Source organism: Lutzomyia longipalpis, chromosome 2 (genome assembly GCF_024334085.1).
Source record: "Lutzomyia longipalpis isolate SR_M1_2022 chromosome 2, ASM2433408v1".
Taxonomy (NCBI): Eukaryota; Metazoa; Arthropoda; class Insecta; order Diptera; family Psychodidae; genus Lutzomyia; species Lutzomyia longipalpis.
The window spans coordinates 11,447,256-11,470,196 of NC_074708.1; the positions used below are offsets into that span (position 1 = coordinate 11,447,256).

General features: G+C 35.9%; 1 protein-coding gene across 5 annotated transcripts in view; it reads left to right on the forward strand.

The window, feature by feature from the left end:
- Positions 1–4,830: 4,830 nt before the first annotated feature.
- Positions 4,831–22,941, forward strand: part of LOC129790672 (hemicentin-2) — a 129,192-nt gene continuing 111,081 nt past the window's right edge. For 2 of the 5 annotated variants that reach the window (XM_055828314.1, XM_055828316.1), the window contains exons 1-2: positions 4,831–5,189; positions 12,321–12,947. In XM_055828314.1, coding sequence (XP_055684289.1) covers positions 12,836–12,947 — 112 coding nt within the window. In that variant the 5' untranslated portion in view covers positions 4,831–5,189; positions 12,321–12,835. Of the gene's footprint in view, positions 5,467–6,259; positions 6,273–12,320; positions 12,948–22,941 lie in introns of those variants that run through there. The other 3 variants (XM_055828313.1, XM_055828317.1, XM_055828315.1) reach the window with 3 other exon arrangements.

Consider the following 22,941-nt stretch of genomic DNA (forward strand, 5'->3'; position numbering starts at 1 on the left):
TTTTATTTCTCTCTACATGAACAACATGTGAAAAAAATATTATTTCAATACATTTCTATTGAAACTTTCGGTTCTATTATTTGGCACAAGTTTATTTTATATTTAAAAGAAACTTTTCTGATGGGCTGAACCCTATTACGTTCTAGATAAAATGCAATGTTCCCTTGCCAGCATTTAAATGTTTAACTTCAGAAAAATAACAACATTGTGTGCATTAATTTATACAATAAATACGTTTCCAAAAAAAAATGTTGAAAAATGTACATATAAAAGCTTCATCTGAAATCCCACGCATTATATCTATAACATTGATTATCTGCATAATGAGATAAAATTTCGTAGAATAGAGCCATTATTGAGGCTTTATTACCTCAAATATTTTTTCTTTTAATTTTCTTCTGGGGGAAATGCCTCATTGGTCTTTGTGTGGCAAATATCGTCACTTTCATTTAGGTATATAATATTGAGTTGAAGGTAATTTCGCTGTATTATCATCCCTAATGAGTATCCCCATTGCGTGTGTTGCGGAAGCTAGATTACCATTTATGAGAAAATTGTCTCGGAAGGTTGTGCGATGGAGTCAATGAATTGGCGCGAATCAATCTCATGGAAATCTTTGTTATACGAAGAACTCCATCCACCACTAGGGTCCTTCTCCTCCACCCACAGTGGGACTTCTCATCTCCTTTTGCACACACATAGTAGGTATAGTAGATGCCCCCAGAGAGGATGCATGGTGTGAGCCTTGTGTGACATTGGACCGAGGAGTGTGTGTGTGCGGAAAGTGTGATAAAGAAGTTTTTATTCCCAAGAGGAGGAAGGAAAAAAAAAGAGAAACAGAGAGATGTGGGGGTGGAAAATGTCTTATAAATACACTTGGGGGTCTCCATCGTGTGTTTGGGACTCACTCACCCGGAATCAGTGCTGGCGTATCAGCTGGATGGGCAAAAATTGGCTCAATTGGGACTGGTGCGTGCAAATATTGTGGATATTTGAAATAAAGCACAAGCGATTTAGTCCAATATTGAAAATTGCTTTCTCCGTGCCTCGAAATCATTATCGCTGCCAATGGGGGATGGGGTTCGCCAATCAATCTCATTCGTTTGTGGTCCATTAAAAACTCAACGATTCGCCAAGTCAACATCCGTATACACCCCCCAGCGGGAACATTTTTTTTTACGCTCACGCAATACTCACCCTCTCAAAGCCACCCCCTTGTAACATTTTATAGAGAAAAGCAGTGAGAGAGAGAGAGAAGTGAGGGATGGGATGGTAGGATATTAATGGCCACTGATCGTACTTAATCAAATGAAACAATTGTGAACAGCGTGGAGATTTATTTGAGTGTCTCGTGGAGTGTTCTTGTAAATAAAAATAAATATACATGCTTGCTCAATGTTAAATGATTTCCACGAAGGCTCTTCCGTAGTACAAGAGCTTTTAGTGACTTCTTGTAGCGAGTGATAAATTTATCATTTATCAAGATTTTGTATTGAATTTCCCGAATTTTCTTGAAGTTTTTCTTGAAAAACAATTGTAAATCGTTGATTTTATTTTATATCTTTGCAATATTGGCTAAACTGAATGAGATAAAGGGTTAAAGACGGTTTTTTTTTTAAATTTTGATATAAAGGAACAAAATCCCTTTGTAATGATAAAATCAATACATAGCTTAGCAGTTACCCTACATAGTTTTTTTTTCTAATTACTTTCAACCCTTTAATTCTCCTATTGACTATCGCAATTCACTAGTAGAGAATGTGAAGAATGTTTAAGATTTCTTCATTCGATTGAGATGTGTGCGACAATGGGTTGGAGCCGGTTAAAATTGATGAAAAGCTACATACAAACACTCCCAATGTAGGGGGCAACAATTGAGTTTTCTAACTCCTTTTCCCCCCGGTGCAGTGCAACATCCTCGACACCGAGTGCATTCTCTGTTGCTTCCTTTGTTGCAACACACCCAATACCAGAGTTGACCCTTAGAAGATGCTGGCGATGAAAGAATAGCTTGTCCATCGGTCCATTGTGGCTTCAAATATTGAACTGCTGCACCAAAGACGGCACGAGATAGGGAACTGATAGTGTGGCGGACGGGAAACATAAATCACCTAATGGAGCTGGGAAGGAGAAAGGGATTCCATAGAGGAATGAAGATGGCGAGGGAGAGATGTGGGTGAAAATCAAGAGGGCTACTTTATGTGCTGGAGCCAGTGGAGCCACATACACACACACCAATCCATGTTGCCCCCAAAAATGGCTTGGAGAGATGAGCGCTTTGGGGGAGAAAAAAAGGGATGGCAGGGATGAAAGTGAGTGGAGGAAATCAATTTTTTAAAATCAACTCCAGCGAATGAACCGCTCTCACGATGTGAAAATCATTTTTCAGCCAAACCATTTTCAATTATGATATGGTATCAGTTCCCGGGAGGAAAGCTAAGCTAAGAGAAAAATGAATGATTGCCGAAGAGATGCGATTGGATTGCATGTGGGGGAGTCGATAAATTTTATTGCATTTTTATACTTCTTGGCTTCTTAGAAAAATTGTGGATTATGCTTAAAAATATTTTTATCTATAATATATTTTTGAATTTTCATTGAAAAATTTTTATTTTTCAATTTTTATGCAGTAAAATTTGTAGGTAATAAAATTTATTATTTAATTCGTCAATATATTGATTCTTAACTTCAAAGAAATATATTAAAAAACTAATATTTTTCGAAATATTAAAAGAAATGAAAAAAAAAAAATTTAGAATTTAAGGAAAGAGGGAAAGCTTAAAAGCTCAAAAGCTTATATTAAAATATAAGAATCATAAAAAAAACATTCTCTAAATCTCTGCATTTTAGTTAAATATTTAGGAAATAAACTACTTCCCTTCAGCAACATAAGAAAAATAAATCATAAATTCAAGTCTCAAATAAAAAATTTATGAGCAACTTTGTCAAAAAAAAAAAGAATCATAGAGTTCTGACAAGGTGGACAAGGAAGAAAAAGAAAAATTTCCTTCAATGTGTCCTCTAAATTTTAAAACTTTGTACTACAACTACCTGTGTGTATGTAAACTTGCAAAACTCCTTCAAACTTTCTCTTCATACTACTAACCTCTACACTTTCAGAGTAGGTACCAAAAAAGAAGAAGAAAATTCCTCTCACCGCAGTGAAATGTTCACAGGAAGATGAATAAATTTTCTCACACATCATCACTCTTGTGGTTTGGTTAATAAAATAATAAAAAAAATGCGTGAAGTGGTTTAACAAAGAGGACATACGGGTGAAGAGGTAATAAAACAAGGAAGGAAACGATGTGAGATAAATGCGGTGACGAGGTTATCAAAAAAAAACCCTCGCACATTTCCACGGAGGACCACGAACAAAGAAGTGGTGAATGCTGTAAAGTTCTCTCAATTGAAGATGGTCAGTTGATAACAAGTTGTAAAATTTATACGACTCTCCCGCTTCTTTTTTTGACCCCAAAATGTTGCCCCTGCAGTGGTGGGTTACAATGTGAAGTCATGAGAGGAATCATCATTTGCCCTTCTTGCACCTTTTTTGGCATCATTTCGTATTAACGATTAATAGCGGACGACACACCATACACATGTTCCGGTACATCACCGGTTGGTACTTAAGCCACTTCCGAGGGTTCAACTACCCCGTTTTATCGGCCTAAATATGCCTTCTTTCTCTTTTGTATCAAAACTGAGGGTGTGAGAGGAGAATTTTCATTCTTAAAATAAAAGGGAAAATGTGGGAAATTTTCTTTTGCCCATTTTACTTATTTGGATAAAAACTTAATGACTTCTTTTTGAATTTGATTAATTTTTTCCAATTTTCATGACGTTTTGGGAATGAATTTCTCATTCCTTAGGTCTGAAAAGTCGGTAAAATCGTATTCGTAAATAATAAAATAGAATAAAAACTTTAATTTAGTGCTCAACTAGAGTTTTCATAAAATCAATTTAATTTAATTTTAAATTATTTTCGTAAAAATAAAATATAGACAGTAAGAAAGTCGAAACGTCGCTATATAGCATAAAAGTCATATAGTAATGGATTCTTCAACGGTATGTGTGGATTTTTTTCTACGATTAAAAATGTTTAAAATATTCCAAGAATATAGTAAAAAAATAGGTATACCTATATTTTTTGTGAGTAAGCATAATACATAAAAAAGCACACCCTAAAAAAAATAATAATTAATTTTAATTTAAAAAAAAATTACTATGCATGATAAAATCAATAACAATTATTCCTCCCTCATTCGATAAGTTAATGATTTTAATTCAAAAAACACAAAGGTATATAAATCAATTGTCAGAAGAGAAATTCATTCCTTTTAGCATAACAGCCCCTTCAGCATACCACGGTGGTATTACCACCCCTCTTTCTTCATTCACTTCTGCCCAACAAGAGTTCAACTTTCCCCTTGTAAATGTTCTGTGAGCAATGACAGTGTACAGAATTTCCAGCACCACCCCTTCGAGTACACTGTCATCATCCTCAGTTTGATGCTGAACAGTGTACATTGCACGGTCGTCTTCCCCTTTTCGAACGACAATTCTCCATACACCGTAAAATGCACCAGAGGGTGCAAATGACAGTGTACAAGGGGTGCGAACAATCTACCCCTCGAAATGTACACTGTTAAAGGAAAATTTCCCCTTGCGAAGGCAAAACGGTGTACGCAGAGCAAGAGCACACGAGGAGAGAATTTCTATGAGAGTACTGTGGGAATTTCTCTCGGGCCACAGGAAAATTGGTATAGCGTGGTGTGGAGCAGAACTGAAGGAACAAGGTGGAAATCTCTCGTCGCACGATACCACTTTAGTCCTCGTCCGACCGCCAACCTATGCTCACGCGTGAGTGTGCCTCGCGGAATCGTGTGTGGGTTAATCCCTGTGTGATTGAGAACTACCAGTGGAACAGTCACGAGAACTTCTGTGTGCATCATCCTCCTTATGAGAGGAACCCAAGCTATATACATGGCTCCAGTGTGAGAGCCTAGCTCTGGGAGGCAGTTGAAAGCCATTTCAATATATTTTGTGTTTGAGAAGAAAAAATCGCCGAGAACACAAATTGATAAAGTAGAAAAATTCACGAACGGAAAATTGTGTTAATTGCTATTCGAATTTATAACTTGGACCACCCCGTGTGAAGTTTATTTCCACGTGAAGTCCGTGCGAAGGTGTGTACTCATTCTTCCAATTTTTTTTTTGCGGGGCAAGTTCCTTGTGTTCTTCTTCCACTTTTCGGGGGGAGAGAACTATACCATGTCCGAAAAACAAGAGTAATAGGGAAGTGAAGAACATAATACAATTTTCTCTCGTCTGTGGAAAGTGAAGTTGCTTTTTGCGGGAAAATTTATGTCAAAGACTGCCCACTTAATTTCCACCATCTACCCCATATATAGTGTTTGTGAGCTATATAGCAGCGGAGAGTTTGGTCTCTCCACATTTTCCTCTGTGAGTTTTTTTTTCCACCCTCCCTGCGGTGGCCCTCCATCCAGGAGCAATTGTCACAAGTGGTGGCACAAAAAGGAGCACCGTGATGGAATTTGTGGCTGCCAGTGCTTTATTGCAATTCTCTATGTATTCATGCGGGGATCTCACGCGTCAATGTAATTCCCCCAGCTTGAGCTTTTTTTGGCCCTCTCTCTCTCTCTTTCTCCCTTTGCATATGAAGCACGCGGTCCTACCCCAATTGCATACACAACACAGGGCTTGGGGTGGATATATCCAACAATTAAGTTTGGGTGATTAACAGTGTAGAGAGGGGGTGAGTTGGTGGACTTTAATGCAGAGCGTGTTCCCTGTGCTGAATAATACAATAAATTTTAATATGTACTCTGATCAGGATAAATGAACTTCATCAACATAATTATAAATTTATAATACACATATGAATTGGGGCCGATTGCCACCCATCTGATATAAACATTATAGGGGAGGGCGGGGCTAATAAAGTCACTTAAGGGTTTGGAAAAAGCTTAAAATATCATATTTCCTAGCTAGATAGAACAAAATGATCTGAGAAAGAGTTGTAGGGCAGTAAATTTCCTAAAGAATTGAGCAATACATTTCGCTTTATCTGTTTGGGAAATATGATATTTTGAGCTTTTTCTAAACCCTTAAGTGACTTTTTTAACCCCGCTCTCCCCTAATGTTAGTTACTACGTTACACGAGCAGAATTGAGAGAGTGTCCAAAAGCCGGGACAATTGCGGGTGGTGTGACGTCATTGATAGGAAAATTTGATAAAAGAGCTGAGAGGTGAAATATAATCGAAATTAGTTTGGAAATTGTGTGAGAGTGAGAGATAATAATATTCTCACCAAAATATTTATTTGCGATAAATCAACCGTATTACTTAAAATAGCTCCTACATGGAATTCCTTACAGTATGCTACACACGTGATAAATGTGCTTTAGCTGCTATTTTCCCAAAAAGCGAATTCATATCGATAGCTAGTTCAATTTTTTCCCCACTTTACTCTGTATTTCTTTCACAGTTTCCTCTTTGCAAAAGTTCTTCAGTGAAATTTTTATGTTGCACAGCTCTGTAGAATAGCGAAAATGGCTTTTAAGGGTCTCTGCATGGAACTAGTTGTGAACGATAGAAAGACTTTTCTTTGTGAAATTTATCTCTTTGATCACAATTGATTAATTTTAAGATTGGTGCTCAGCTCACGTTCAATTAGGGTAATTGAGAGATAGCATTAAAGTACCTAAATGGAGGAAATTGTCAAAGAGAAATATTGGAATTAAAATGAAAAATTTAAGTCAAATTTTTAGTTAAACCCGTAAGTTTCAAAAGAAAGTAAAAAAAAAAGATTTTTAGGATTAAGGATCATTCATTGAAGTAATTTCAATTTATTTTTATCTTTTTTCTGGATCTCTAAAATTTTCATTCATTAAAAAATTGAAGTCAAAAATTGCGAAAATTAGAATCAAAATAAAATATGAAAAATTGTAGTAAATAAAAGATTTGTTTTAAATAAAACATTGCAATACATATTTGGATTAGGTTTTATTCTATCTTTCTTTTGAACATTTTGTTCTATAGAAGTTAACGTAAATCATAGAAAAGATTTGAAAAAATAATTATAATTATTTTGACAGATAAATAAATAATTTTAGAGCTAAAATATGAATTTAAAATTGGATTTAAATTTCTGAATATAATTAAAAGTCTCATTTTATAGTTTTTTTTTTAAATATTTTTATTTATTTAAAAAAAAAAGTTTACATAACTTTAGTTTATTTGAATTAAGTTTTATTTTATTAAATCCGATCTAAATCTACATAAAACGAAGTAAGTTCGACTCATAAAAGCTCCCAGTTCTAATAAGATTATGTAATCTCGTTTTCGAGCTTTTTATTCATTATTTTTTTTAAAGAAAGTCACATTTACGAAAAGAATAAAAAATAAGATTTCCTTTAGTGTGCTCTTTGCTATTCTCAAAAGATCTTTAAAACTCCGATTTGTAGCTAAACGTAAATGTATATAAAATGTCTCTGAAAGTCTCTAGATTAGACTTATCCCATTTCCGCATTTAACAAAAGCTCTAATACGTCATATTCTCACAATTTATCTGCCTTGTTTTCCATTTATTTTCACATAATCTTCCAAAATGATTTTAAGCTTTTGGTGTAGTCATTTTGGATCTTTTAGGCAAACACAATGCGAAATGTAAAGAACGAAAGGAACGAATTAATTGGTCATAATCTTCCCGCAACACTGATCTCATTATTCTGCATGAATATTTCTCCAATCAATGTGGAAAAATCACAAAATTCCCTGATGCGGAATTGAGAGACAAAAGTCACAAGAGGGGTGGTGAAAAATGAGAAAATTCAATGGAAATAGAATGAGGGGGGTGGTAGCACAGAAGGGAAACGAGAAGATAATGCAAGGAAGAAATGGGACTCTTGAGAGAAAATACTCTCAACTTGTCTATACATAGCATACCATATATTTTTGATCGTTTCAAAATCAAGCAATTTATTGAAATTGGGAACTTCCGCAACATATCTGTCATGTTATATTGTCTCTATCGCATAGAAGGTATATTCCCTATCTCCATTTTTCTTTTTTTTTTCCTTCATACATACGTAAATTTTCCATGCATTTCGGAAGAGAAACCCGAAAGGAATCCCTCTACTTGAGCTCCACGTACACGCGGTGAGGTTGCCTTTTGGATGAGAGTTGAAGATTTTCTTTGCTTTCTATTTGATTTTTTTCTTCCACCTTGGGGTAGGTGAAATGAAATATACGAATTGTAACATGAGTTGATTCTCCAATTTTCTCCAATAAATACCTCCACAGAATGCGAGAATGGCTTTTTGTGAGGATGTGACACAACAAGGCAATCTTTCCATGGGGAAGAGGACGCGTTAAGGTGCAAAAAAAGGACAAGAAATTGTATTCTTTGCCCATTCATTGAATGACTTACATCCAAAACTGCCTTTCTAGTTGTGATTTAAACTTTTATCCGTATTGCTCCTCTTTCAAAATGTCCCTCCAAAAAATACGAGGAATGCCCCAATATACACACAACATGAGAAGGCCCAAAATGTTTGGGGGAAAAAGAAGTGAAAAAGACGAGAGAAAAGTTTTCCCATTCACGATTGGATCCTCCTGTTCATCCCTCTATGGTCGCTACGTTCGTTTTTTTGCTGCTTGCACCTACGTATGAACTTCTTATCACTGTCGTCCCACCGGTGGTATTCTTAGCCACCATCCCTCTATGTTCGTGCTACCCTCCCCCCAACAATTCACCAACCCTCCTCGATCGACTGCCCCATTTTATGGTGATGTGTGTGCCGATATAAAAGAAGAAACTCACATGAATATTGGGCAACTTTTGCCTCACCACGCACTTCCTTCCAGCACACGGGATCAAACCAACGATGATATAGCGTCCGGCAAACAACGGTCATATAAAATGGGGAGAAGCCCCAGAAGAAATGGACAAAAAAAAACTCAGGGATCAGGGCAAAAATTCTGTTTGTACACACACTCTTCACGAGTACACCCAGAGTGGAATCTGGAGGAAAAAAAGGTGCCTGATTAATGATTTTGTGGTACGTCTATATTAAGATTTCGGCATTTGTGGGGTCTATCGACAACAGGACATGGTCGATAAATATGTACATATTAACTATATACATTCAGGAGATTTTCTTAGTATTTTATCTTAAAAGAAATATTCTCTTGTCGAGAAGTTTCTCAGAAATTTTTTGAGATATCGGTTCTTTAAGAAAGAATAATGCCAAAATTTGGTCAATTTTAGTAATTATGCTTTTAACGGTGACAGTTTTTCACCTCAATTTTCCTTATACTAAAATATATGTAACATTAAAGTACATACACTTATTTAAAAGGTTATGCTGAATTTTTACAACTTCAATCACTTTTTGAAACTCCTGGTTTATTCAAACTCTATGGCTTCAAAAATTCTTTCAATTTCGTAAAAAGTCACTTTTCTAGTTTTTTTTCTCTTAATTTTTTGATTGATTTAAAACCAAGTTTCTAACAAGATTATTTGAGAAGTAAAAGTTTTTGAAAATATTAATAACGGCATAAGAAATTTGTAATAAATGAAATAGTTATCTAAGCTAAAATTATCTAATATATAATTTCGTATTTTATATTAAAAAATAATGTTTATAAAAGATTAAAACTTGGATAAAAACCAACCCAAATTCTGATAGAAAATGTAGCATCTAAAATATTAGAGAATATACATAATCCTAAACATTAACTTAAGAAGAGGAAAATAACATTTTCTTCTATTCAATTATTAAAATGTTTTCAGTCGCTATCTTTCCCACCATATTGTCTCAAGAACTTAAAAGCTTCGCAAAAGCTTTCTTATATAGGTACAATGAAAAATAAATTGCAAAAAAAAAACATCTTCGCGTACTTTAATGTTTTTCTGGAGCTAATTATTAATGAAAAGGTTTCTATTATGCCTGAGGAGAATGATGTTAAATTTGTAAAACTAATATTGGCCACAGTTGCAAGTTTAGTGTCCAATATTTATGTATTAATTTAACAATATTTCTCCACTTAATCTCGCTTCTGTTAATGGCATGGGTATTACACAAATTTTACAAAATTCATGTGTGTGTATGTGTTTGTTTTAACTGCAGCAAAAGCAGACGAGAGTAGTTTGGACCAACTTAAATTAAGCTCTGCATGTTAGAGGATTCGGTAATATAAAGTGAAATATTGTGTGAGGACCAAAATTCACTGTGCACTAAATCATTCTGCAAAAGCTTTAATTTGGTGGAAGTTTGTCTTGAGACATTTTCCGAGATTTTCCCACTGAGATAAATGAGTTTTTGGAAAATCCTATATATAGCATTATATATGTATACATAGGTATATTTTACGGTGATCCCGTGTGACTTTAACTGCTACCCGATGATGGAATGATTCATTTCTTTGAGCTCCTAATGCGGTGAATGAGGTTGAGAATTTTCAATTGCAAATGCTGTATAGCTCTCGCTAAATTCTCCTTTTGGTATCATGTGTGTGGGAGCACGTATTAAATAATTCCAAATTCCGAGCTTCATTGCCAAAAGCTCGGATTTATAATGAGGATTGCGGTTCAAGTTTGGGAAATATCTTGAATTTTCTTCACAGACGAAAATTGAGTTAAGAGTGCGTCACGTATATGTGGAAAAAGTTGAACCCACCCCCACGCTGAGTGTTTTTGCTCTGGGGAAAATTTTCTTCAAATCCCTCCCCCACGTCACCCACCCAGTGTGTAACCTCATCAGTGGAACTCCGTTGATTTCTTCTCGATCTCCCTCATTGAGCTCATTCATGAGCTAAAAGGGGGTGTAATTTTCCACCTACCGCGCTACATGGATTTTTATCAAGCATGACGACATTTTAGGTAGGTACCTATAGGAAAAAAAGTGGGGACGTTTTTGCCATTATATTGGAAAGTTGGTCTTCCACTTGAGTCCTCTCACCTGTCACGTGCAAAATCCCAACCTAGCCTGTTAAGCAGGAATTGTAAACATTTGCCCGAAAATTTTGACCGGTATTTTGGGTCGAAGTTGCGTCTGATTGTGAGGGGGTGAGCATAAGGAGGACGTATGGGGGTGTACGTTATGATGTAATATACACAAATTATAGTCACATCAAAAGGTGTCGTGCCTCTAGACCACACATACACCCCCCTTTCCCACTCACCCTCTTCTCACCAACCGGTGTGTGAATGGGGAATGAGTGGACAAGAGCAAATTGCCTTCACCACTTTGGTATTTTCTTGAGTAGGGGGCGGAGGTGGAGACGCCTTGAGGTGTGAGAAGACATAATTTTGATGTTATAAATACAAACATGCTTCGAAGGCACGTAAATATACAATTTTGCCACCCCCAACACACACATACACATTAAAGCTCCCGTTGAAATCGTGTCCCAAATCAAAAAGTGATTAATTCACAAAGTTCGGAAATCATAAATCAAAAATGTGTACCCCATACCAACTTTCCCATTGGGGGTGTCCTCTGAAATGGCACGTGAAAGAGTCAACACCACTGAGAGCGGAATCGATTACGGCCCAATGTTGCGACGGAATGTACCAGATAAATTGCAAGGATAAATTAATAAAATTAATTTTAGTCATATAGGAATGGATATTATTTATGGGGATATTGTGACATTATTTAATTGTCATGGCGCAAATTGTTTTTACCTTTTTTCCCTGTCTAAATTAGATGCAGCCATATAGGCCTCTGGCAGCCTGGGGGAATTCCGTGACCTATATACTATTCTGCAAAATATTAGAAGTGTGAGCCATGGCGGCTATATAATAATTTTCCTTTTGCTATTTTCTTCTTCTGTTCTTGCATACTTGTGAAAATGAACATTTAAACCGAATTATACACTATTCAAATAAACCTTGCATTGAGGTTCCTGTATGCAACCGTACAGTAACCAATGAAAATGCATTACGCGAATTTATCAGCCAATCAAAGCTTTTCTTTTAACATAGATCTTCTTCTTATTCATTTACATTTCTTTTACAAATTATATGTAAATGTGGGTTAAGTCACGCTTTCTCGAAAGGTGGAGCTTTGTTGTAAGGCAGATTTAAATAAAATATATAGGCAATACGTAATTTATTATTAAATCAGGTAGACCTGAAAGTTGATACAGGTCACATTAATATTCCAGCTCGCTCTTCTAACTTTAAATGAATTGCAATTTTTTTCTAAAAAATATATTTCCTTTTGGCCAATAGCTCATTTTTTTGGTGGAAATTGAGTGCAATTTTTAACATCTACCCAATATTCTAGTCACATATTATTAACGACCGCTCTCGATATGGCAAAATTGATTGAATTATAAGCGATGTGGTGAAACCGCTGCACCCAATCGCGGGGGTTGTAAATTGAAGTGAGTGAAAATCTATTTAATGTGGCCAAACTGATAATAATAATTAGCCCGTGAGAGAGGTATATATGCTGTAAAATATCGCAAACACTATAGTGAAATAAAATAGTAACAATAATTTCAATACTGTGCTTCGGCAAAAATTCAATTAAACGCAAATTTATCACGTAGTTTCGGGAATTATTGCAATAAAAAGGCATTTTATATGAGTTGGTGGTACCACAATCGTCAAAAACGGACCCACAGTGGGTGACTGGAGTGTGGGAGAGTGATTTTTTTTGGCGTGTGGTACATGTGCTGCCATATCGTATAATAAAATAATATAAAAATATAATTCATCATACATAAAAAAAACTACCGAAGCAAATTCAACTGATAAATCAAAATCACAATCTATCACGACACATTGTAATTAAAAATGAAAATCAGCTTTTCACGGATTGCGCGCTTTGTCCTCTGCCAAATTGCCGTGCTGGGTGTCTACGTGGAGGAGGCCCATGGGAAGCATCCCCTGGAGAAGGAGCGACACGGTGAGTATTTTTGTTTTTTTTTACTTTCTCACAAATCTACCCCCTTTTTTTTAGGATTTTCTCCTTAAGCCATTCTTGGTTCCCATCTATACGTACTCTGTTGTATAGGCTTGAAGGGAACAAATGGATTTTTTCTTCCACTTTTGAGGCTCTCTGTTTGAAATTTTTGCGCCTTAACAAACTACTTTTGATGATAAATGAACTCGACACAGCAGCGAAAGAATTGATTTATAAGACGTGAGTTTCAGATATTTCAGCCCTTTTTTTCACACTTCTCTCGCCCCCATTCCCACCCATCGCCAAAACCCCTGTTGAGACACACATTCCTTCAAGGGTTTGAGAAGGGGGTGTTGAAAAAAAAAGTCGAAGGGGAGGGTTGTTATATACAATACAGGAGTGTTTGAAAAATAAAAAGAAAACTTCTTTCTTGTTATTATTGTATTTCATGTTGCTTTCCTCGTTTCCCATTTATTTTTGGTCTCATGAAATTTGTGCCGCAGTGGTGCTCTTGAGTGAGATTTGATATTATATACACGATTCCTCTCCCATGAGCTTTCATAGAGCTTTTAGCTTGACTTTCTTAATTACAATTGACATTGAGGGGAAAGTACCTAGCACACCAGACATATAGAGAAATTAGAGAGTTATGTTTTGCTTCAGTCATTTTAGTGGTTTAACGGCGAGAGCTTTTGCAATATTTAATTAAAATAGGTATCATGAATTTATTTTTTAAGATGCAATTAATTATCTATATCTGATGCATTCCTTCAACTATTCTTAATTCTATGTCAAAATAGAAGAATTACCTTACCTAATAGATATGTATACTATGTTGGCTGTAGCCACTGCAGCTCCCACTTCCAACACACAGTCAAATTACAGAAACCCAAACAAATGCGATAAAATCTCTTTGTTTCTTGTGGAAGAATTTCCTCTCCCAAAAAAAGTGTGTTGGAATTTGGAATTAAATTTCGCGAGAGAGTGAAAAGTCTATTTGGTAAATTGCACAAGATGTGGGGATACAACAAAAATCATAATGATGCTGATGACGGTGGAGGTACGATGGGAGAAATTTCCACACAGATTCCCAAGTCTGCATTGTAATGTATATAATTTTATGGGGGTGCACATCAACAAAATTGGAAACCTTTTGTTCTATCAAGCTCCTTTTCCTTATGCTTCGTGTATATTTCATTGAATTTTCCATGCTGTTTTGTTGAAACACTCCACTGTATTTCCGCCTTTTTTCCCGCACCATAGAACTCTTCGTCTTTAGTAAATGGCGTAGACAGAGAAAGAAAGAGAGAGAACTCCTCTAGAAGCAATAGAAATTTAATCCTAATTTGTTTCTTCACTCTCCTTTTACTTGTATATCTGTGAGTCTTAACAGAAGCAAATGCTGAGTGAGAAGCATACAAAAAAATACAGAAAGTTGATGAATACGGTATGTAATGTACCTATATAACATACATATATGCAAGCAAAGAAGAAAAGAACTTGAAGAGCTCTTATTTCAATATGGACTGAAACAATTTTCTCATTATAATATGAAAATTTTCCATCACTTCTCATACATAGGATCCGACTCTAACTTTTTCTCCATCATTTGTTTGCCTTTCGTTCTTGCCAATGAGCTGTGCGTCATGTGGATGAGTTTTCTTCTCAAGAAAGAATGGTATGGCAGGGGGAGGAGGTGGAGGTTCTCGGGGCATTGTTCGTTGTTATACACACCAGTCATACGCTCGACGGGAGGAAATAAAGCTTTTGTGAAGAAGCTTCAGAGTGTGCAGGAAAGACTCCTGAATTGTGGAATGATTTTGCGGAAAAAAAGCAATTCTTCAAGTTGAAAATTTCGAAATACAAACTGTTCTTTGATACATTTTCAACCATGTCTCCATCTTACTGCCACACAATGAAGAAGTTTTCAACAACGAAGACATGAGTCATTAAGTTTAAATTTCTTTTTTTTTTTTAAGAAAAATAAAAAATAAAAATTTTAAATTTATTCCAAAGAAAAGAAGTTTAATTTATATATTAATTTTTATAATTTCTTTAAGTTAACGAAAAGAAATCACGGTAGATTATGAGCTTTTTTAAGTAATTATTTTTTAAAGCTTTTTATTAAATTTTTAAATACAAAAACTTGAGTTATAATTGATAATTTCCCTCTTTTAATAACATAAAGCTAAAGAAGCTTTTTATTTGCTTATTAAAGCTCCCCAACCATATATGAAAAAATGTTAAAAACATAATTTTAAATAGAAAAATCCCTTTTTGGTTTATTAAGCATCAATCTACAGCATTTCCCTTTTGTTACATTGTCAAAAAATAATAAAAACTGGATAACAGATTTTAATTCCACAATCAAAAATAGATATATATTTTATGTTCATTCATAAGTTATTCCGTTTTTAATCATTCCCATTTACCAGGAACAATTTTCATTTTCACGGCTGTTAATTTTCATTAAAGGACTTGGCTTCTACTATGAGCTTTATATATACAACAATATCAGTGCCCAAATGTGGATGCAATACAAATGCTCATTTATTTACGAACATTGAAATTTTAATCATGCCAGTAAAATGTACGAGTGAATCACTTTATAATATGAGCTCCACATTTTAAGTAATTGAATTGAATTGGTAATTTTAGTCCCCAAATTTGGAACATTACATATTGTGTTGCAGAGACTAAAAAGGTGAACTCAATGTTGTGTGTTTTACAATATTCTTTTATAATTGTGTAAAGTGTCAGTGTGCTTCTGCATGACCGACTAAATTATTTATGTTGAAGTGTGGTGTACAATTTGCTCATTAAATAGCAATACCTGAATTCTCAAGGGGGCAACAGAATGCGCACACGAGAAAATCGGAATTACAACAAGAAAAGAAAGAAAGAAAATGCTTTTCTTTTTTCCGGAGAGAGGGACAAGAGTGAGAGCGTAACATTTGAGACACTTTTCCTTCTTGTCTAATATAAATGTGAAGTGGGGAATTCGATGAAATTAAAATTCTTTTAGTGAATTTCGCGTTTTATTCTCTTGTGAGATGCTACTCTTGTGTGAGAATATTAAAAAGGTATATAGTACGATGAAATTCCTGTGCGAAAGCTGTCTCTTGCTTTTGCAATTCGTCTCTAAATTAAGTCAAGGAAAAGGAGGAGACGTAAATAATTCACATGTTTTCCTTCTCTCCATGTCCCCATAGCATTTCCACCCCACACCCCCAACACACTTCCTCGCCCCAGATTTCTTTGCCACATCAGCAAATTAGACATTTTATCTCATTTCGCTGAGGAATTATATTCATTAGTAACTTTTCTTATATTATTTCAACGCATCCAACCTACGATTTGTGATTCATTTACTACGGAGGATGGAGCAGTGGTATACATATGTCTCATGAGGCTCTCATCAGATGATTTCACCATGTCAAATGTGGTTCACATTACAAGAGACATTTGATGCCTTGACTTCTTAACTTACATTTATCTCTTGCAGAACAATGAAACTCATTCCTATGTATGCTTCTCTATCGTCTTCCTCATGCTTCACAGAGCTAAGACTTAAGCAATGAGGAAATAAAGCAAAAAAGGCGCGTCTTAAGCCTCAGGTCTGTACGCTATTACTCTCTGTTCAGTACTTACTATGAAATCTTTGTTAAAATGCTTTCAAAGTAATTTCTATTTCATCAATTTGTCGCTTTCTGAAGTAAGTAAGAATTGGTGAAAATTCAATGCAAGGTATCTCAGAGAAAATGTTTTGATTTATGTCTTCTTGAAAAAGATTTCCATTAATTTCTATACTCGAACCAGCGATGTTAAGCTGAATACTGGATGGATTTCATAATTAGGTCCAGCTTTGCCCATTTCTTAACCCAGGCTTAAGTTTTCTAAGGAAAGGATGTCATGCACAATACAAGGGCAAAGTACCTAATTGAAGGAAACGCAGAAAACAATTTTAACCCACCCAGTCTTGTAGGGAATCAAAAAAGGATAAAGAATCGCCAAAAATATTCACCATTTTCCACTGGGGTCACAACGAAAAAAGGCAATAAAGTTTTGTAAAAATTCAAAAAAATTGGCCGCCATTCGCCATTTTGTTCATTTCAACGCATGAAGCATATGTTTCAATGCTTCGTCATGAGCTTGTCGATGACAGTTTGACATTTCATTTATTTATTTTTTTTTGGGAGAAAATAAAAAAAGCGTATTTTTCAGTTTAATTATCGTGGTAAATGTGTTTTACGTGTTGTTCGACAGTGATTTTTTATGTCTGAATACCTGAAGGATGAATTCCCGCACAGTTTGTAACCGTCTCAGTGAGCACATCATTGGTCGTGGAAAAGGTCTTGGGAAAGGTGGTGCTCAGAAACATCGTAAGGTTTTGCGTGAAAACATCCAGGGAATCACAAAACCAACAATCCATCGTCTTGTCCGTCGTGGTGGTGTGAAACGCAAAGGATTCCAGCGCAGAGGATCTCTCAATTCGTGAAAAAGTCATCTTCAAGACGATCCACGACCATTGTTTTTGGATTGCTTTGTTTTGTAACGAGAGATGTGCTCGCTGAGATGGTCACAAGCTGTGCTGGAATTCATCCTTCAGGTATTCAGATATAAAAATCACTCTCGAACAACACGTAAAACACATTTACCACGATAATTAAACTAAAAAATACGCATGTTTTTTTTTATTTTTTCCCAAAAAAACATGAATGAAATGTCAAACTCTCATAGACAAGCTCATGACGAAGCATTGAAACATATGCTTCATGCATTGAAATGAACAAAATGGCGAATGGCGGCTAATTTTTTTGAATTTTTACAAAACTTTATTGCCTTTTTTCGTTGTGACCCCAGTGGAAAATGGTGAATATTTTTGGCGATTCTTTATCCTTTTTTGATTCCCTACAAGACTGGGTGGGTTAAAATTGTTTTCTGCGTTTCCTTCAATTAGGTACTTCGCCCTTGTATTGTGCATGACATCCTTTTATTATTTTTTTTTACGCTGGGCTTAAGTTTTACATACGCTTTAGAGGTTTTACGGATAGGTTAAACTAAAGTAGAACTGAATATTTTTTGGATGACTTTTACGGATTTTGATGCAAAAGAAGAATTTCTTCGCTTATCGATATTAGTAAAAATCATTCAAAAATGTATTCGGCCTCGATCTAATTTGAACTAATCTTAAGACATTAAAAGCATGATCGTAAAAAAAATTTAAGTGTAGTTAAACCTTAAACTATGTTGAAAAAGCCTTTGCCTTAGCTACATAGAAAAAAACCTTAACTCTAGCGTAAGAAACATAAGACTGACCTAATAAACTTAGGACTAACTTAAAAGACTTAGGCTTAGCTTATAAACCTTAAACCTTACTTAATAATATTCTAAAGCAATAGCTTAAGAAACTTAGCTAAAATTGACTAACTAACTCAAGATTTTTTTAATTTTAATATTTCACTACCTACTAAAAATATTTTTTTTATGAAAAACTTTGTTTTTTAGAACACCTTGAGCTTCCTTTTCATGCTCTTTCTTCTATATAGTAATTTTATCTCATGCTTTGTGTCAAATGTTGGTATTTAAATCCTCTTTGTATTTTCCACTCATTTCCTCTCAGCAATTGACGCTCTCCCCCTATATATGCTCCCCCAACTCTTCAGAAGTTTCCCCGAAGGGATGACTGTGCGTCACTTCCTATTGAGGCATTGATTTTAATCTCATTGTTTATGTACATAGACATGTTTAGTGAACGCACTGAATTCTCCACTCCAAGAGTGGAATTTGCTCACTTTGTGTGACACAGCAATACGCCAGGGAATCCCGATGGGGACGGCGTGACAATGGCACTGGGGAATGGGACTTTTCACCAGATATATAGCACACATACACAACACACCCTTCTAAATGGGGTGAAGATGGTGAAGAAAATTGTTGTGATCCAAAAGCATCTCACTCACCTCTCTCATTCTCTGTCAGGAGCAACAAAATCCAATTGTGTGACTCCATCATCATTGGGATCCATCAATCCCATCCAATTCAGCTAGAAAGCCAAATGAGCACACATAAAATTAATAGTGTTATCCGACTTTCACTATTCACCACAATAAAATGGATAAATAGAAAGTTTTCCTCACACAACCGGGGGGAGTATGTTCCGTGGTGCGGGGGTTGAACCTTCTTCAGTAGCATGGAGATGTCATCTTCTGTGAAAGCACGAAAATTTTGGGGCATTCAACTCTTCACACGAGTGCGTTTCTCATTTTTTATCCCACTTGAAATGGCAAGAAAAAAAACGGGGGCGGCTCAACAAGGTATATAAGAGTCCCCAAGGCAGAGTGTGGGACTTGTTCTTGATTTTATTTTCGTGCAGGGATTTTTATTGGATTGAGGAGATGTTGAGTACGAAGCAATTTCAAAAGCTTCTTATTATTTACGTTGAATTTGATTTTTTCCCTCCGCAAAAGCTTCAAAGTTTGGGATTTATTTCAAACATATTGAAATAGTTTGATTATATTTTTTATGTTTCTGGAAATTCAAATTAGAATTTCCTTTTTAAAGCATAACCGTAAATTAGAACCAAAATCATTGTCATTTCACTCCATTTTATCCGCATTTTCGCTTTTCAGTAATTCATCGACCTTTTAATGTCTTTATGAATCCATTAGAGAGCTACGGTTGATCCTTTTCCATTGCGCAAACCAGAAAAGGTCTGAGGGGGCTTTTTGCTAATCTCCGGATGAATCCGAGAATTGGTTATGAAGAAATCGTCCAATTTTATACTAAACGAGAGAGAGATGCGGTGGGGTGAGAGATAGAAATTCCTCTTTTGTAACCTTTTCTCGTCATGTTTCTCCCCTTTAATCTTCACCCACCTACACATAATCCATATTTCATTCTCATTTTTCTCATTCAACGTCCAGAAAAATGCCACATTGTGTGTTTTTATTTTCTCCGTGACCCCATCATCCGCAAGCGGCAACAAAAAGCTGAAGCATCATCAACATGTTGTGGAAGGGAAGAAATCAAAAAGAGATGGTGAGTGGGGAAAAATGATTTTCTTCACACCGGATGCGAACCATTAATTCCAATCAAAAGCTCATTAAAGCAGAATGCGATTTTCCTTTCATAAATACAATTTTTTCCAACTACCCCTCTCTCTTTTGCTTGTAGCATCATTTGGGTCCTGATGTAGCTTCTACCGCTCTCCCCAGCCTACTTTAGGGGAGGAAAATTGGTTGTGTCTTTGCTTAAAGGGGGTGGTGTAGGTATGGTGTGTGCTTTGGAGTTTATAAATTAAGGAAGCAGATGGTGTGACTATTTTTTAACTATATACAATCTACCCTATGGGCCGCATTTTCCAACCGATCTCACTCCTTAGAAAATTGCGGGGGTTTTCCTTTTGCACAGAAAAAAATTGGAATCTCCAGAGTTGTGGGGATAAGCGAGTAGCTGGTGCGGCGACCCTTTAGCAGATGGGGTCAAATGTGGGACGCACAAGTGTGGGCGCTAAAGGTATAAGTTCCTGATGTTTTTTATGTGCTCTAAAATTAGATGAGACAACAATGAGGCTCTCCACTGAATTGCACACACACACACATTCATATTCCGCATCAACCCCCATGGAAAACAAGAGCTCTTCCGCCCCATTGAACTTTATCAATGAACTGTGGGTGGTGGCGGAAAGATAAACCAATTTAGTATGAATTTTTAAGTGAGTTATTTATAAATGCGGCGAAGGGAAAAATTACTACAAGCCACATATACACATGTAATCCCCCATTGAATTTGATTTGGGGCTGCGATGCTATATGGAATTGGTTCGATTATCCCGCACAAACCCTTGCGATGGATACAGTGGGTGAGCCGCAGAGGTACCTATATTCCGCGCTATATATATTTCGCTGGTTGTATACATACATATATCATGGAATGGGGGGTTATACGTGAAATCTGTGGAGTCACTCTTCATCTGTATGGCAGCAACAATCACGTTTTGTTTTCTTTACGTGATACCACAATCAAATTAGGAGAGCAAATCGATAGCCAATCGGAATTTTCCCTGTTTTCGTGGGAGGGCGTGTAGTGGGAGAGGGTTCACTTCATGTGCTGAAGAGAACATGTTATTTATATGAAAAGAATTGCTGATAATGTTTTATGGCTTTCCATTTCACTCCCAAATTTCTCCCGCATGGCCCTATGCTGTGGCATTGTATGTATATATTTTTTTCGCCCTCACCAATGACACCAATTTGATTTTATTGTTGATGTTTTTTTGAGTGAGTTGACATGGTTTACGTGAAAAATAGTCAGATGCCAGTGGACATTGCCATTTGCTCGCACACCCCGTGCGCAGCAACTCCACTGTAGCTTTTTGTGCAATTTTGCAAGAAGTAATTGCGTACAGTGGATTGACTTGCATTAACCACGCTGAAACATTTAATGTTTATGGTTAGACAATAGAATTGAAGCTGAAACTCCAATAAAATGTTATGTGTATTTATTTTACGAACTTTGTTGAAGAATATTGCGCGCAGAAAGCTTTCTCTCTCGAGAGCGGATTTTGTTGAAATGTCTATTTTATTGGGGAGCTTTATTTATAGTGCGGATGGGGGGATAAAATAGCTCCTTTCGGTGGTGGTTTAGTGTTACCAACTCAAGACGGACGGATTAAATATTTTATGGTCAAAAAATGTTTAGAGCGAAAAGCTTGATAACCATGATAGTTGAATTCCCTCCACTCAGTGTTATATCGCTGTTTTAATGGTTTTAATTGAATTGCTTACCATGCGGATAGATTAAAAGTTTTATTACATTGTGTATCTTTTGAGAGATTAAAATGTCAGAAGGTTGTGGGTGGATGTTTCAGCGGGGGGTAAAAGTAAAAGTAAGTAATCAAGCTTTCACTATGTAGCAACATAAACAGAGATTTTCTAATTACGTTACCACCATTACCAGATTAGACGAAAAAAGGTTTTATTTAGGGTTAAAGTCCTTAAAGAAAAAGCTGAAAAGGTATCCTGGACTGCTGACTTAAAAAAAGAAAATTCTAGATTTTCTTTTGAAACATTTTATTCTTTGCAATACTTCTCCACTCCATTTTGCATAGGGCGAGCTTTTAAAACAAAAAACTGAATGTTTTATGAATTGCAATGCGTTTAGGCGTCAAAAACTCCATGACGTTAGTAAATTGATAGTAGTTCAAATACATTGTTCAATTTTCCACTTTAATTGCAATAGAATTACCACTCTCTGTTGGTGAGTATGATTAATTGCTGTGCTTTCATGTCAATTCTCACTATCGCTCTTGTCGACAATGGCAAGAGGGACGACAAAACAAGCAAGAATCCTCAAGTAGTGTTGGATGGTGCTGTAGCCCAAGCCACAAATGGTGATTGACACAAGTTGATTGTAAAATATATGTAGCGTTGAAAATGTACATATAACCATAGGATGGGTTGCATGGATATGTATGTACATATGAAATTGGCTCAAGGAGAAACAACAGCAATTACGGGAGCTTTCAACTCCACGCCATATTTCGCCGCATAATGCACATCTTCTTCTCATTTTAATATTTTCTCCCTTTTGCTTGGTATTTATTTCTCGGGAGAAGAAAAAAGGGTTGGAGTGTATGCACAGTATGGATTTGATAGGAAAAGCAATTCATAGGAAAAACGTTGTTGAAGCGAAAAAGAAATACGAGGCGAAGCTTTTCTATGTAATAGCACACCCCGTTGGAATATCCCAACATAAACATTTTTCCCATCCCCTCCCCATCGTGATGGGAAGCTCTCTGTAATCAAATATTGAATCACATTACATTCAACAATTTCCTTCAGAGCGAACCCAGAGAAAATATTTAATGACAGGAAAAATTTTCTTTTGATAAATAATTACAGAGACGTAATGTTTTACATCTCAATAGATTTCTCCAATACTTCCTTACACAGTTACCGTTTCCCTATTTTATTTTCTCCACTCATCATTTCTT